Source organism: Siphateles boraxobius, unplaced genomic scaffold (genome assembly GCF_051911475.1).
Source record: "Siphateles boraxobius isolate OS27281-9 unplaced genomic scaffold, OSU_SipBor_1 16, whole genome shotgun sequence".
In the NCBI taxonomy this organism is placed as follows: domain Eukaryota; kingdom Metazoa; phylum Chordata; class Actinopteri; order Cypriniformes; family Leuciscidae; genus Siphateles; species Siphateles boraxobius.
In genome coordinates this window covers 10,094,622-10,112,693 of record NW_027508766.1, presented here as the reverse complement: position 1 = coordinate 10,112,693, position 18,072 = coordinate 10,094,622, and the positions used below count along the sequence as shown (strand labels likewise).

The 18,072-nt window shown below is 36.1% G+C and overlaps 1 protein-coding gene across 2 annotated transcripts in view; it reads right to left on the bottom strand.

Moving 5' to 3' along the window:
* smarca2 (SWI/SNF related BAF chromatin remodeling complex subunit ATPase 2) overlaps positions 1-18,072 on the bottom strand; it is a 54,308-nt gene that overhangs the window by 19,089 nt on the left and 17,147 nt on the right. For both annotated transcript variants that reach the window (XM_077231553.1, XM_077231552.1), the window contains exons 10-28: positions 17,546-17,716; positions 17,325-17,375; positions 17,049-17,179; positions 16,147-16,204; positions 15,802-15,902; positions 12,004-12,151; positions 11,401-11,564; positions 10,763-10,829; positions 10,530-10,640; positions 9,743-9,985; positions 9,528-9,641; positions 8,339-8,446; positions 8,150-8,236; positions 6,894-6,940; positions 6,606-6,772; positions 6,267-6,430; positions 4,667-4,894; positions 2,193-2,270; positions 1,797-2,015 (exon numbers count right to left, since the gene is read on the bottom strand). In XM_077231553.1, the coding sequence (XP_077087668.1) occupies positions 1,797-2,015; positions 2,193-2,270; positions 4,667-4,894; positions 6,267-6,430; positions 6,606-6,772; positions 6,894-6,940; positions 8,150-8,236; positions 8,339-8,446; positions 9,528-9,641; positions 9,743-9,985; positions 10,530-10,640; positions 10,763-10,829; positions 11,401-11,564; positions 12,004-12,151; positions 15,802-15,902; positions 16,147-16,204; positions 17,049-17,179; positions 17,325-17,375; positions 17,546-17,716 (2,457 nt within the window). The remainder of the gene's footprint in view (positions 1-1,796; positions 2,016-2,192; positions 2,271-4,666; positions 4,895-6,266; positions 6,431-6,605; positions 6,773-6,893; positions 6,941-8,149; positions 8,237-8,338; positions 8,447-9,527; positions 9,642-9,742; positions 9,986-10,529; positions 10,641-10,762; positions 10,830-11,400; positions 11,565-12,003; positions 12,152-15,801; positions 15,903-16,146; positions 16,205-17,048; positions 17,180-17,324; positions 17,376-17,545; positions 17,717-18,072) is intronic.

Here is an 18,072-nt window from a genome sequence, read left to right as displayed (position 1 = left end):
GGATTGCTTTGAAATTGTTTAGAAGGACTATATGGAGCCCAGTTTGTGTAAAAGAAATGACAAAGCGGATAGGAAAAAGCTTGTTAGAGAGAAGGACAGTCAATTTGTGCCTGGATGGAGAATAAAAAAGAAAAAGCTGTTTGTGAGATTCAGTGTAATGCAATTGGGTTCATTGATCGAGCTGAATTGCTACACAGAGGAGGGCTGTATTAGTCATATTGTGTTCGAGATTTATTGTGGGAGAAGGATGAACAGACCTGGAAAATGGCACTGTTTGCTACGTTTCAAATATTTTCCAACCCAATTAATATCTTATTGACAGAATCTAAACAAGCACCACTGTAGATCATTAAAAATCAGATCAGAGGAAACTTGTGTAATGCTGTTACATGATGTCCAAACATTAGAAATACTGTAGAGAGATGTGAAAATCTGTGAACATTTTCTTTTTTGAGTTTTTTCGTCAAACCTGTTAACTGCCTTTACAATCTCTCCTTACTGTAACCTCAGTCAACATTAATTGGCTCCATTCTGATTCTCATGGACCTGTATACTCTAATTTTACTCATATTCAAGTGATAAAAGCATCCAATGAAGCCAGTGACCCCACCTCAAAATGATCAGTGCTATAACTGATTCTCTAGTCTAGGTCCTCAAACCTTTGGGCATAATCTAGGCCCAGCAGAAGATTACTACACTCTTGATAGCTGATAATGACAGTATTATCAAATATTCATTTAAAAAATGAAAACACAAGCAATAGGAGATTTGTAGAATTTTATAAATGATGGCTGTTCGAATTCTGTGGAAATATGCTAAGCTTTCTGTAAATTTTGGAAATGCCCCTGCAAATATTTCAAAGACCTGCTTATGCCACTAGCTGTACAATTGTATTATTATTATCTTCATGAATAACGGCTTCATATCAGTTCTTGAGGTCAAGTTAGTACTTCCATCCTTAATGTCAGTACCACTGTAAGTTCTGTCAGTACCAGTGTTATTGTTAACAAAAACTTTAAAAAAGTGTATTTGAAATATTGCTGAAATAAAATAAAATATAAATATTAGATAAAAACTTAAACTTAAAAAAAAACTGCCTTAGGAACTAATTTAATTACATGAATTACTAAACATTACTAAAACTGAAATAAAAATAAATTAAAGGTAAATAGAGTGCTGTAGTGATAATGTACTTTAGTAAGCCAACCCAGAAGTTCGGCAAAAGTAAAAAGCTAAACATAGGGTATAAACGAACTCCACTACGATCGCATGACTTCAATATCACCACCACTAAGCTTCTGAAAACTCTTTCAGTCTTTATTTAAAATGATTGTCCCAGAAAGCTTAAGTTATAATAGTTTGCAAAAGCCTGATTATAAACACAACGAGGTTGTGAAAGTTAAATAGTGAGTAGATGAGTTTACCTGTTCGGCTAATGACGTTTAATGTCGCCGTCAACCTCTGTAGTCCGAATTTAGCCACTTGTTTGCAACCACCTTTTTCAGGACAAGTAAATGCTTATTTCGGGCATTTAACCAAAGGCCCATTCAAAAAAAATAAAAAAACGTACCGGACGTGCTAAAATGCTCACTTGTTTACGGGTTTTGAGGAGTCATCTCTGTGCAACTAACTCATTCAGCATAAAAAGAGACCTTTAGAAAAAGCGGAAGACAATCTGTTGCTACGGTAACAAGAGCTCTCAACATGTAGATGGGATTACGTCTATGCCATGTGTCATTTTACTTGTTTGTCATGGGTATGACTATAATAAACTGAAAGTAACGCAAGCAGCATACCCTTAGCCACTGCTTCTCCGTCAACGCGTCACTGTAGTCAACATCTCTGCGGTGACGAGATCCCCGGCCGAAAATCTTTTCCTCCTCCTCCTCACAGGTCAGCCGCTCCACCTCTGCATCATCCTTCAGGATCCATGATGGCAGCTCATCCTCTTCCATTAGCCGAGGTTTACGCTTAGGGTTGCGCGCATCCTCTCGACGGCGGTCCAAATCCATGCGCTAAAAGTGCCATTAATGGATTACATAAAGTTTGAAAGTAATTGGTAAATTTCTTGTTCTAGTCTAAAAATTCACAGAAACACATGGCTTACTTTTCAAAGAGACAATAATTACTGTGAATCACCATGCAAAGGACTATCTGTGCAAGCAACACATTTTGTACAATTTCAGTCTTACCATGAAAAGCTCAAATTCGTCCTCATTACGAGCAATCATTTGATTGAGAGTTTCATCATCTGGAACTTCATCTTCCTCCTGGTATAACACACACATATGCCAACAAATATATTTAGGATACATTTATTTTGAGAAAGACTAGTATTTCATATCTGGCAGAGTGGATTTTTAAATTAGCATCCCTCATGGGTGCCTTAGACAATTTTGCTTTTTAAATCGTAACAGTACCAGAATAGACACTACCAAACCAGACACTAAGAAATGCTTTGTACTGTTCCTGTAAGTAATTCAGCACTCCGGTTAGTCTCACAAAACTGCATGCCTTTCCTTTTGCCTTTGTCACACTCAAAATCAATAAAAAAACAGACTCTAAGCTATTCATCTTTCACAATGATAATCTGTAATTTGTTGAACAAAACACAGTGACATTAAGACAGGCAATGAACGATGAGTCTAGTCAGGGAAAGAAAATCAATTCATCAACCAATTACAATTGTATTCCTTGCAATTGTGTAACAATACTTAAAACCCCCCTGTAGTCAATAAAGCTAATCTTTGATCACCGAAATGACATATTTAAACGTTTTTTAAATTTGTTTTAAACTTGAATTTGTTTTCCATGCCTTAAAATAGCTTGAATGTCACTCTACACCATTGCCTCAAATAGTAGCCTATATGCGGTTCTATGAATAAGCAAATTAGCCCCGCCTCCACTCATTCGCACCAGCTCAGAGATCCACTCATTGACGATCACACGTTGACGTGATTTGTTACAAGGTAGTTTGTGACGTCAGAAACACCAGCGATTTCAAACAGCGTTTTTGAAACTGTTTTTGGTTCACTGCAGTTTTAAAGAGAAAATACTCAGCAATGGTGTTGACTTATGTATTTGCACATGGTTTGTCTTAAAACATATTAAAAACACCATATAGACATATAAACAATATTAAAAACTTGATTGTCACCACAGGGGGACTTTAATGCTTCCATACAACAATTCTGAAATGTTTCCAAGCAGCTGTTAAAGGTTTTTGGGGGGTTACAGGGGCGTTATAGTGGGTAAATTTGTATAGTGTGAAATGTTCACAATATCATTTGTTATTGTCGTTTAATGTTTCCTTTAAATCTACTTATAGGTAGAAATGGGGGCAGTTAGTTCACCAGAATCACAAATACCATCAAATGGAAATATACCAAATTACTTACCATTCGCAATTTATAGTGTAAAATGTCAATGTTATTTAAGTTTAAACATTAAACATAACATAAAAATCATGTCATCATTTACTCCCCCTCATGTCCTCCCAAACCTGTATTACTTTCTTTCTTTGGCAGAACATAAAAGAAGACATTATGAAAAAAGAAAACAAATTCATCTGTTTTGTTCCACATAAGAATTACATTTCTACAGGTTTGGAAAGACATCGGGATGAGTAAATGATGACAGAATTTAAATTTTGACTAGGGCTAGGTAAAGATTAATCGCATCCAAAATAATAGTTTGTGTTTACATATGTATGTACGTACTGTATATAATTATTTGGTATATATGAATACACACACATACATGTATATATTTAAGATTTTTTGTATTTATATATAAAATATTTATATATAATATAAATTATGTATAAATATATATACAGTATATACATGCAAATATTTCTTAAATATATACATGCATATGTGTGTATTTATGTATACAAAATAATTATAAACAGTACACACACATATATTATGTAAACACAAACTTTTATTTTGGATGCGATTAATCGTTGCCCAGCCCTAATATTTATGTGAACTATCCCTTTAATGTTTCTCATATTGAATAGTGTCAGTAAATTTGATAAAGCCTTTCTATTTCAACATTATTTCAAAATACAGGCATCTTTCATTACTTTATTTTATAAATATTTTATAAGCATAAAAAAATAAATTCAAGACAGAATGGGATTAAAATATATTTTTAAAGATGGAACAGCTAGTGTAACTCGGACAGCATGCTCTCCATGATGCCTTTAAGGCTAATAGCAATTCGATCACTAAAAAGCTCCTTCATAGAAAATGAGACTCGGCTAAGTTGAAATGTTCAATTGTTGATTGTTCAAGTCACATATATAAACTTTACTTCTCCCCAGCAGCCATCAGAGTGCAGAAATTTCTTCTCCATTATTTCACAGCCTGGTACTGGCATCATCTGTTATACAGTATTTGCATATTTATATATTTGCGGAAAGTAGATTATTGGATTTATATCCATTTTGGGAAGACAAATGTATGTGGTGAAGTGTAATTTGAATATGCATAGCCCATTTGATAGCAATCCGATTGCACAATGATTGTTTTCATAATGGCTAGTAAATGAAAAAGAATCTGGCTTTTTCCAATAATCTTTACCTCAGTGCATAAGTAGATACATTTAGCCATTTTATCAGTTACTCCAACTGCTATCTGTGCTTGCTGCAGCGGCTCACCTCATTCTGTTCCTCGTGCTCCAGAATAGCCTGCAGGAAGGCTCTACGTTCATGGCTAGAGGACTTCTGATCAAACATGCCTGCCTGAATGACCTTCTGATCAACGTTCAGTTTATATTTGGCCGCCGCTAGAATCTTCTCCTCCACGCTGTTAACAGTGCACAGACGCAGTACGCGCACTTCATTCTGCTGCCCGATGCGGTGGGCTCGGTCCTGTGCCTGCAAGTCCTGGTGATTGAAATCACAGTTGAGTGTGATTAACAGAGTTATATCAGTTACAATCAGAGTGTTATTAAGAAGAGGCATGGTGCAATCTTTCTGGCTTGTTCTTTGGAGAAGGAAAAAAGAAACATTTCAAATTGGCTGAAGATTGCTATTGTATTTTGCTGTATGTGGAGGCGGATGGAGGGACAACTTTAGCATCTTCTGCTGAAAATGCGTGTGGAAAAAGGCCCAAACTTCATGCTGCTGCATAAAAAAACAAATCATCCAACCAACACCACCAACATATGAATGAAAATAATAAATTAATAAGATAAATGAATAAATAAATCAATAAATATATAAACACGTCAAAAATCACCCCAAAATCTATACTTGTCTGTGGTTAGTTAAAAAAGTGCAGTGGTATCAAATACTATACAACAAATTTAAATAATTTGCATTTTGCTAATCATAATGCATGTAGCTTTTATGGCCTTGTATTAATTGAGAAAATACATAGATTTATTTTATTTGTGATATATGTACAGTACAAAACCATTTTATTTTACAAATAAAATGCAGTAAAACTACTGTGAAATATTATTGCAATTAAAAATAACTGTTTTCTATTTGAATATATTTTAAAATGTAATTTATTCCTGTGATGGAAAAGCTGTGATGACAAAGCATTTTTTTTCAGGATGAATACAGTTTAGAAGAACAGCATTTATTTGCAATCTAAATCTTTGTAAAATTAAAAATGTCTTTATGGTCACTTTTGATCCATTTTCAGCAACCATCCTTGCTGAATACAAGGGGTTTTTTTTCCACAAAGAAGGACTACACGTCTGTGCACAAAAGTATTATTTTATTGAGAGCACTCAAACAACATGCGCATGCCTATAGACTAAATACGTAATACGCATGTGCATGCTATCAACGTTTCACATTTTTGTAGTTAACACGGAAATGTTAACGGTATTGTTTTCTAAAACTTGCACTTTGAAACCCGTTTCCAAAAGTTTGCGTCTTTAGGCCCCCAAAATACTGTTGTTGTGTAAATGAATGGCCAAAATACATACAAAATTTTTAGTTTTTAGTGGAAAATAGCGTTGTGTAAACCGGACTATATTGATGAAGAAAATAATAATAATTACAGTGCAATCATAATTACAAGATAGAGTTAAAATAAAGTTGCAATTGTGAGAAATAAAGACAATTCCTTTTATGTACAAAACAATACAATTCCTTTTATATTTCTGAATTCCACAACTATCTTAACCAAGGTGAATCACGTATACTATAAGATCGTTTTCAAGTCGGATTTAGAGATGACAGATCACTGCTGAGCTGAAAATAGGGATGTGAATGTCTAGTTCCTCTAAATCACACAAACCTGGTGGGGGTTCCAGTCGCTGTCAAAGATCACAACGGTGTCTGCAGCTTGCAAGTTGAGGCCCAAACCACCTGCCCTGGTGCTCAACAGGAAGATAAAAAACTGGGAGCCTTCCATGTTGAATTTCTTTAAAAGCTCTGCTCGGTCCTCAGACTTCGTAGTTCCTGAAAAACACAGCATGAAACATTCATGTGTTATTGAAAGAGAAAGGGCAGCATATATGTGGGATCACACTCATTAAAAAAGTGGTGGGCCACCAATTGGAAATCCCCAACATTTAGGTCCTGAAGGTCCTAAAGGACAGGAAAACATAAAAGGAGGTTTGCACTGATTACTGACCATCCAGACGCAAATAGAGGAAGTTACGGTAGCCAAAATAATCCTCCATGATGGTCATGAGGGTGGTCATCTGACAGAACAGAAGCACTCTGTGATTGGTGGCCTTCAGCTTGGGCAGGATGCGGTCCAGTAACTCAAACTTGCCAGAGGCACGGTACAGGTCAGGGCTAGGACAACAAAATAGCATGTCTAAAATGTCATGTAGTACAGGGGCTCTGCAATGTGTTTAGTGATCCATATTTGATGAATGAACAATTCATGGTAACAGTCGATTTGATCCGTACTCACCCGCTGATAATGCCATTTGGATATCCCAAGTGTTCAGCGAAGGATTCCTAAAGTACAAAATAGACAGTTTGAGTACAGCTGATGCCATACAAGTAGAAAAATACCATGGCACTGTAGAATGCTTCGTTTTGATTGTTGACGAAGTTTTAACTCCATAGATATGAAGAAGTTTTAGGTCTAAAATATATACATATATCATATATCAAGTCAATGGGGTCCAATGCTTTTTAGACCCAATTAACTTTCATGCTACGAGATAAAAACAGCTCCAGTGCCTGGAGAGTATGCATCTACGTCATCAATTTCTGAGCTTTTCTCTTTTAATCCAATCACTGCACTGTACTATGCATGCCATCACATTACAGAGAAGAAGTCAAATGTCATGAAAGACCACTTCAGTGCTGTTTGTATACCTCTGCCTTTTCTGCTTTGTGGAGTTGTTTTTGAGACACATATGTGTTCGTAAGTGTATGTTTCCTCAAAACAGTAAAACAAAAGTGTTGTTTGCATTTTCCCAACGATGTGGTCAAAGCTGGAGTTTGACTACCAACACATGGTAAAATATGACTTATATTTAATATGCAACAACACACAAGAGTGTTTTTTGTGCGGAACTCCGTGATGAGTTTAACAAGAGTCACAACACGGATCACAGTTCATATCCGGACCAGAACGAGCGTGTTTCAAGTTTTTAGGGACATATTTCATATACTCTAGTGCTCCAAACATGAACCAGCACCGTGCATGCGCACATATTTCACCATGTCTTCTTCAAGTTAAATATATATGTGCAAATAAGGAGACTGATACAGCAGTATGTCTGATGATGAACGCATTGACACAATTAATTATTCTGATACAGAGAAGACAACGAAGTAAACCACAAATTCAAAGAAGAATGGACAAAAATAGCATCAGTTTTTTTCTGTTAAACTGATGTGTGTCATTTGTTCAGAGATTGCAAGGCTCGTAAATGTAATGAATTATGCATTTTAAACGTTCTTCCTCATTTTTTAGACCAAAAGCTCTGGAAAGTTATAATGCTGATTTGTTGATATTTCTAAGAATAATTGATCAAAACGTATTTGGTTTGTTCATGATAGTTGTTAGTGGTCTCTAATGATAAGATTAGAGTTCGTTGTCATATGGTTAATAATTTTAGTTCTTCAACTTAAAACTTATTTCAGTTTACTGCCAAAAGAATATTTCTAATTTTTCCAATCAATATTCATATTTTATTTCAGTTTAATAATAACCTCAATGTGCTGAAACATGTAGGGATGGTTACAGATCTTCTTCAGCTGCATGATGGTGTTCATTAAAGTCTTGGCTCCTCCTTTGCCCTGTGCAAGAAAGACATCAAGTTAAAACCCCATGAACATCTGCTTTAATCCACACAGCAGTGTAACATACAGTTACAGTTACCATACGGGCTCTCTCTTTACCTTCTTGTCTTTCTCTGAGCCGTCAGTGAGCAGGATACCTTTGCCCTGCATGTGCCTGTACAGAACCTTTTGGATGGCTGACATGTCACATTTGATGACATACTCCACCTGTGACAAATTAAGATCAATGCATTACTATAACCTCAACCGCATGACATACAGATGTCATTCAAACTTTGTTTGGAAGATGCTTTATTAAAAAAAAAATGTGTACAATGATTTTCTTTTTTGTTGTTTTTGGGAATAAATAAAATAGTTTTGTAAAGAATGTTGTAATTTTTTTTTTAAAGATGTATAGAAAATGTAACCGTTGATACAAAATATTATTTATAGTAAATATAAGAATACATTTCTAAATATAAAAATACAGGATCCTGCGACACAGGATCCAACATTAAAAGGATAGTTCATTCCAAAAATAAAAATGATGTTATCACTTACACATCCTCATGAGGGCTTTTCAAACTGTGCTTAACCCTGGGTTATCGTAGTTCTAAACACTGCTTTTAACCTTTCAGACTAATAATTTAGCTTTTCTGTAAACAGGTCGAGTGCTGCGTTCATCCAATCAATGGCACTGATCCCGCAAACCCAGGTTTTAGGAATACCCAGTTTATAAATACCCAGGATAAATTGTTTATAGCTGCTTTGACAAGGCACTATGTGTTGTTTTCTGTATGCGGTCGACCTAATAAGACAAATGCTAAATGTCATGCTGAATGCTTTTTAGCAGCATTTAATTTTTTAAAAACCAAAATCTAAAACCAGAACTAGAGTTGTCAAAAAGTACCAACTTCGGTAACAAGTCGGTACTGAAATTTTAAAAATGTGATGCTGTGAGCGCTGTTGAGCTGAATCATAAACAGCTCTGATTGCCCATTGGATATGTCTGTGATTGGCTACAATGATCAGCGCTTCAAAACCATTTTGAAAGGAAATGCTCCCGTGCCTTGATCATTGTAGCCCATCAGACATATCCGATGAGTGCGTGAACACAATGGCAAATCAGAGGTGTTCTCAACAGCGCTCAAAGCTTTACAATTTAAAAAAATTCAGTATCGACTTGGTACCAAAGTCTGTACTTTTTGACAACTCTAACCTGAACCCACATAAAACATTAATACTGTTGTTTTACTTGGTATCTCCTTTTCCACTTTCATTAAAAAAGTGTGACAGAATGGATCCTTACCTTCTCAGGTAACTGGGACTCCACTTCTTTCTTCAGTCTGCGCAGAAGGAAGGGACGTAATACCTTATGCAAACGGCGAATGATGAGGATGGTCTCCTCTTCATTTAGATCCACCTGAATCAGGGTAATCCGAAACAGAGAGAAACCTCTTTAAGCTACAGTGTAATGTGTAAAACAGGATGGTAAATCTATAAGGGTGAAATATAACAGTCTACCCTCTCTCCAGTCATTGCAAATGGAGCATTGAACCACTGCTCAAAGGTGGTGCAGCTTTTGAAGATGGTGGGCAACAGGAAGTTGAGCAGGGCCCAGAGCTCAGGTAATTTGTTCTGTAGAGGGGTTCCAGTGAGCAACAGCCTTCTGGGAGCGACGTAGTGGGTGTTCAACACCTGCGTGAGCTTGCAGTGATGGTTTTTCATACGGTGACCCTCGTCCACAATCATATACTTCCAGCGAATCTGGGGGTTGGAAAGGACTTGACAATTAGTGCATTAAGGCACTGATCGTTCTACAAACATGTGCCACTCCAAGACCATGTGTTCAAGTCCCAGGAAATGCAGGAACAGATTAAAAGTACACTATCGTTCGAGAGTTTGGGGTCAGAAAGTTGTTGTTGTTTTTTTGTTTTAGAAATTAACTTTGGTTGTTCCTCAACAGACTGCCCGGCATTTCTCAATTCTTATAGTAAAGACTTTTGTACTGTTTAATATTTTAAACAAATGCTGTTCTTTTGAACTTTCTATTCAAAGAATAACGAAAAAAAAAAAAAAGCTAATCGGCATATTAGAATGATTTCTGAAGGATCATGTGACACTAAAGCATGGAATATGCCTCTGATAATTCAGCTTTACCACCACAGGAGTAAATTATATTTTAAAATATATTAAAATAAATTAAAAAACAGTTATTTTAAATTGTAATACTGACCCCAAACTTTTAAATTGAAGAGTGCACTTTAGATGAAAGTGTCTGCAAATGCAAACGCAAATGCATGGCCTTTACCTTGGCGAGAATGTGCTTGTCTTTAATGATGTACTCGTAGGTGGTTATAAGGACATTAAACTTCCCACTGCGGAGCTGCGGCACAAAAGACCTCCGCATTGATGGTGTGCCCTTCAACAAATTAAAACAGAAATCGCAATTAACTGATTTTATAACCTTTATGCTATATTACATCATAAAATTTAATTGTCCACAGTAACTATACATACTGATAAGAAAAAATCAATGACTACCTTGTAGGAAATTTTCACAATACTTGGTGCCCACTTGTCCAACTCATAAACCCAGTTGGACAAAGTCCTATGAAAAAACGAAAATCAATATTGTCATTTTTTTTGTACTAGAAGGAATAAACGAATAAACGTTTTTCCTCTAAACTAAGTCATTTCTTGAAATGATATGTGGTGGTGTGATTGTGGAGCAGAGTTAATAATAGGTGTGAGGTAAAGCTGTTTGAGGACATTTATGGCTGTTGCACAAATCAATCAAAATAACTGAAAGCTAAAACATGATACTCAGGGTCATTTTCACCATACCCTATAGAGCCTTTTGCAATCGAGAAAACAAGACAAACTACACAAATATTGTAACAATATGTTGAACTATTTGTTGTACCATTTAATTCAATGTCCAACTAACCATGCATGATCAATATGATAACTGTTCAGTGACTTGAAGCACTGCCATATGTCACCTTAAAAATGCAACATCATAAACCACTATCACAGCGTTTTCAGTCATCAGAGGTCAACTGAACTGTGTGTAATAGTGTTTAGCTACCTAATGAAGCCATTACACTGCAAATCCTCTCAAACATTTCACTTGATTACACCTCTTATCACGTTATTTACAGCTTGCTAGTTGCACTTACGAGAGCGGTACGATGATGAGGTACGGCCCATTAAGCCTCTTGTTTTCCATCAGATAGGTTATAAGGGCGATAGTTTGAATGGTCTTCCCCAGACCCATCTCATCGGCCAGAATACCATTCAGGTTGTTGTTGTACAGAGACACCATCCATTCCAGACCCTGGATCTGAGCAAAAAGATTTGCATTATTCGACGGTAATATCTTAAAAGCATCACAAACAGACAAACAAGCAGACACACGACACACAGATTCCAAAACATGGCACAATAGATCCAACTGTTTTTCACAGATGCCGAGTGGAATTAATAAAGCATGAATCCAAGTGCTCACTTAATTCTTTCAAAGGATAAACAGGAGATAACAGGTCTGTTTCTCCTTTTGAAATCCATTACTGCCCAAAGGTTATAACAGATTCAATACAAGCTGCTAAATTTTTGAAATTTCCTCTCTGAGTGATTTCTTTCCTGCAGCCTCTTCCATTTCTAGAGTATAATCCCTTGAAATATCATTTAAACCTACACAGGTCTCTTCAGAGAAGATGTATTCCAAGAATAATGTATCTGTGGAGGTGTCTATTTAAAGCTTGGTTTATTGGTTGCTTTACCTGGTAATGTTTGAGGGTCCCGTTGATCAGAAGGGTGGACTGTTTGTCCACCCTCTCTATGACTGCATGGGCCACTCCATAGTAAGACTGGGAGCTGGTCTCTCCCGCCTGAACACTGTACTCGTCATCTACATCCTGTTTAGCAGAACTGCAACACAGAATTCAACATTAAAAGGATAGTTCATCCAAAACTAAAAATTATTTTCTCACTTACACATTCTCATTAGGGCTTTTCAAACTGCGCTTAACCCCGGGTTATCGTCGTTCTAAACACTGCTTTTAACCTCAGGTAAAGGAGCGTTTCACACTTGTAATTTAGCTTTTCTGTAAACAGGTCGAGTTCTGCGTTCATCTAATCAATGGCACTGATCCCGCAAATATGCAAATAAGAACGTTAACCCAGGGTTTAGGAATGTGCAATGTGAAACGTCAGCTTATGAATACCCAGGATTAATTGTTAACCCAGTGTAAATTATGAAACAATGTGAAACGTGAAGCAAGATAACCCAGGATCCAGTTTACCCGGGGTTTAGAATGACCCAGGGTCATTATTCCATAAGACTTTCGACATTTTTGAAACATAAATTAAGATATTGTTTATATTCTCTCACCATAGTTGTCGATCCATTGAAATTCCAAGTAAAGAAAACGTTCACGCATCAAAAATCATTGGTTCTCAAGTAAGCATTTGAGCTTCTGTTTACCATATTTGATGTGTCGATGAGTTTTTATAAATGAAAAAACGGCAAAATTAAATCGGTTCATCATGTGAAGCGATTGTGTCTCTTAAAAAAAATCTGAATTAAACTGCTTGATTTTTATGTATTCTTTTCCCCCACATTCTCTTTATGAACTATTTTAAGATTAAAAAAAAGTTCTGGGTGTTTTGAAGATAAACCGGAGTCTTATGACATAGGGATGACTCATGAATATTGAATATCACAACCATTTTTGGATAAACTAATCCTTTAACATACTGTTTTACCACACCACATACCGCAATGGCAGTTAAATTGAAATAAAAAAATAACACCTGCCATGTTACCCAGTATTTATTTGTCAAATAATGCTATGTAGCTGTTTATTTTTTAAATATTAAGTTCAAACAGAGCAGGTCCTTAGTTCACTTGCAATAACATTTACAAGCTCAGTAAAACTTCACCTTTCACTAAAACTTTTGTTTGTTTGCTATTTAGAATAAATAAACTAAAACTTGAACACTTTAAAGGGGAATAGAACTATGCAATATGCTCTATATACAGCCTGTGGCCACTTTAATAATGATCAATTAACTATCAATGCAAAAGTCATGAATTCAGTTCCTGGAGGACCCATGTACTGATAAAACATTTAGAATCCAATGTAATACTGAATATTCAGCGTCTGCCGAATCCATACATTTAAATGGGTAGAACGGAATTCTTCACAGCAAGTATTCAACAAGGTGCTGGAAACAATCTATAGAGATTCTGGTCCATGTTGACATGATCTGCCAGTCCACCAAAGACGCTCGTGTTAAAAACTGGTGGACATTTTAAACCAGCTTGAAATGACACATGCCTTATGTCTTCACAAATGGCTTTACATAAAAAGACCCACATTTTTGTGAATGTGATCAGAGGTTCTGCCGACTACTAACAATACGCAAGTAGACCGTGCCATTCATACAATGCTTAGTTTGTATTTCCTAACACCATCAGCATGATCCACAGACACAAAGCAGAACACATCTATGGATTTATATTTCGAAACCTGTTGTGCTCTTCTGTTGCTATAACCCACCCAGTTCAAGGTTGAATGTGTTGTGCATTCAGACAATCTCTCCTGCACAGCACTACTGTAATGTGTGTGTGTGTGTGTGTGTGAGGGGGTGGGGGTGTACTTCGCCTTCCTGACAGCCCATTCATCTCATTGATAAGGACTTTTTACCCACAGAACCTCTGCTCACTGGGTGCTTTTTAGAGTTCACAGCACTCTCTGTAAACTCTAGAGATTGTTGAGTGAGAAAATCCCAGGAGATCAGCTGTTCCCGAGACACTGTAACCCCATCTGGCACTTTCAATTATCTTTCATTTATTCCCAAATAATTATAGCATGTGCAGTGAGGTTTAAAAGTTTGAGAACAAATTCAAATTTAACCTGGAAATAAACTAATTTAATTCAAACAAATAAACGTTATGACAAAAATAAATTTACAGTTCTGCACTGTAGTTTTTATCACTAATCAGATTACATTTGAGACATTGACATGTGACTCTTTGTAAAGACGGTCAGATGTTCATGGTTCCCTTGAATCTTAAGAAGCTCGTCTCAAATCATCACAAATCATGCTGGATCACATGATCATAAGGTTTTACACAAACTAAACTTGCAGCTCAAATGCAGCTGTAGATAAAGAAAAAATACTGAGAGATATACTTAAAGGGATAGTTCACCCAAAAATGAAAATTCTGTCATCATTTGCTCATTCTCAAGTTATTCCAAACCTGTATGAACTTCTTTCTTCTGCTGAACACTAGGGCTGGACCCGGATATTCGAATATTCGTTCGGTTTGTTGGTATTCGATTTGAAAATTTGAAATTCGAATATTATTTTATTTTTATTTTTTTGCACACCTGGCATCCCCCTCGAAACGGTTCTCATTCGCGCTTGAATATGTTTTACACTATAAAATCTGGTGAAATATAATACTTAACATATAACTTCGTTATATCTACTTAATAAATATATTTGCTTCTTCTTGGACTACTAAATGTGTTCCTGCAACGGGAGTATTCTCTGACTAGAGTGCAGAACAGCGGAGTTTGTATGGACAGAAGGGCATGCATGAGCTTGTATTTTGGGTTAAGCTGCGTTGCTTTGACATTGTGGAACATAGAATAATAGAAACAAAATGTATTATCCTTTTTACCCTTATCAATCTAAATGAATCTACAGCTAAATATAGGAGACTTTGAGATTTTACTGGGACGTCACGTTTATTTTTCGTTTTTCTTTATTTAAATTTCGTTTTTCTATATTTAAATTTCGTTTTTATTTATATAAATTTCGTTTTTATTTATTTAAATTTTGTTTTTATTTATTTAAATCTACCCTACTTTGTCAGTGAGAAAAATATTATAAGACTACCTTATTAAAAATATTGCTTAAGTTAAAAGACTGTTCTGTAGTTTATTAAAAGTTTATTAATTCTGAACGTGTCGCGTCTCGTCTGTCTACCTATATTGCACCAAATACTACACTGCACTCCCTTGTGAAGTCGTTTGGATGAACGGTTCTCGAAATAATCAAAATACAACGGACACACAGACATAGGCTAGAGATTCCGAAGCTTCGAATATTGGATGTTCATTACTACCGAAGCTTCGAAGCTCAAAAAATGGTATTCGGACCAGCCCTACTGAACACAACAGATATTTTGAAGAATGCTTGTAACCAAACATTTGATGGGACCCATTGACTTCCATAGTATGGGGGAAAAAATATATGGAAGTCAATGGAGCGCATCAACTGTTTGGATGGAAACAATCTTCAAAAAATTTTCTTTTGTGTTCAGCAGAAGAAAGAAATGAATAAGGTTCGAAACAACTTAAGGGTGAGTATTTTTTGGGTGAACCATCCCTTTAAATTGCACTTTTCGCTTTACTCGTCAAACGGATAATATAATTTGCAATGCAAAAAAGTGTAGAAAATCAGAAAATTGCTAAATAGAAACTTTTGAACCCCCCTGTACATTTTAAGTTCAATCCAGTTCAACAAGACATTTTTTTTTATTGAAGTGATAACAGGCAACATACTCTATGATGTGCTTGGCTGCTCTTTCAGATACTTCATCACTGTTGGGATCGACGACTTTCTTTTCTTCGGATTCGGCTCTGGAGACCACCTCGTCATCATCCTAAAAAAGGAGTATAAGCGGATTAAGCTCATTTAATGCACTGTGATTGCTTGAGTTACACAATATAGCGGCATATTCTGAAAGAAAGAGGCTACTAAGGTAGATACTGAAAAAGCTTATGGGAGATGCTTTATGAATGCAGAGAAAAGGATAATAATGTGTGTCAGTTTGTGTACTTATGTATGACTCACTCCACACCAAGGAGCTGATAATGCTCAATGAGCAGAAATAAGAGAACACTCACCTCATCTTCAAATTCCGAGCCACTCTCTTCACTGTCTGACCGTGGAGCAACTTCATAGCTGTTTAAAAGGGCATAATGCACTAGTAAACACTTGAAGCCTGAAAAGGGTTTATTGACAACACAAGCTTAAAAAGGTACTTGTTATCAAAGCTTTTTTCCCCATTTCTAAATTAAAATATGGTACACAGGAGGTTTGCACAAAGCTACAGTCTCTGTTGGATAGGTATTTTTTATCCAAAATGCATGGACACATGAAAAAGCAAATTTTTGCAAAATTGTAACATTATTATTTCTATGCAATTTCATTTAAAAAAAAAGATTTCATAAGTGATTACACAAAAATAAAATGTTAATCGGTTAACAAATGAATTTTATTCCCTGTCTCCGAGTGTAACAGTTTGTTGAAAAAGGATTTGGTTCTATGACTTGACTGGATGTTGATTTTTGGCCGTTGCACTCAGAATGTTGTACTAGAATAGGTTAAAATGCTTTAATGTTCAAAACAACATTATTTTTCACATATTGCACATTATTGCGGCACCTCCATCAGGGCTGGGCGGTATATCGAGTCTGTACAACATATTATTGTGTTATTATTATTATTATAATTATTATGTTCTAAGCAGAGGCTTTAGGATGATATACATGCACAATAATTTCTACACAAATTATATTCAATGTCTATGTATTTATTTATTTGGTGAGTAGTCGAGTAGCATATTTTCCCTTTTCTACAGTGACTAAAATTTCAGTGCATCCCTTTCATTATTTTCTTCCCCATAGTGCTTGTAAACTCATGGCTCACTGCAGCTTCACAGCTCAATCCAAGTGACTGGTCATACTTTTATGGAAATGTTTTCAATTACCAGACACACAGATGATGCAATGTGAGGACAGCTTACCCAGGGTTCATCTCGAGCCAAGCCTCTAACTGACTGGACTTGGGGGCATCTGTCCCCTGCAGCACTTTCCCAGTCTCTGTCTGAATGACTTTGACTGGCAGCTCACTCATCTGGCTGTTCTCATCTATGGGCTGCACGAATAAGTAAACATAAAAGCAGGTTTTCTGTGACAGGCTATGTTAGATTAGGTTTGACAGAGTAAGTTTACCATTAGGATCAAACATCAGTCTGTTATTCACATCTACTCTGCTTTCATTTTCATAGCAATTTACTTACCTCTCCATCAGGCCCGATGGCACCCATTCCTTCGGCATCACCAGCTTCCTTCTGAAGGTTAAACATGACAGAAATAAGCAAGCATTGAGTGTTTGATGATCGTAAAAAAAACAACACAGTGGTATAAACGGAATTGAACCTAATAAAACTGTATACTGTACTACATCAAACTTGAGAATAAGTGATTTTATGGATTCTTTTCTATAGCATATTTTCTATACCTTTTTCTTCTTTCTCTTCCTCTTCTTCTCCTTTGCTGCCTGAGCAGCCTTGTGCTCATAGACAAGCTCAGTCAGGTTGGCCACATATTCATCAGTCTGTTGTAGAAGGTAGGCAAGACGCTTGTCCTTCTTCTGGTCAATTAGCTTCCTGTAACCTTCTTCATCCTCAGCCTAGGAAAACCGACAGAGAGCCAATGAGAATCTTTAAGGGAAAATGTGTATCTTTGTTTTTTATTTTTCATTTTTAACATTTTAAAACACAGTACTAGTTCTCAGTTCGAGATATATGCGAGAAAGTCATCTGAGCCAATTCAGTGTAGTAGTGAGTTCAGGCTATGATTAAATCTCTGTGTTTGATAAGACTCTGTGTTTGATTCAGAGTGAAGCACCAATCAGAATCAGTTAATTAAATCATTAAAGTAATTAATTAAAAAGAATGAATTTATGATCAATAGAAGAAAAGGCACCAGTTAAGTGATTTGTTCTAGAACTGGACAGTATGTTGTGGTGTATGCCCATTTTTAATG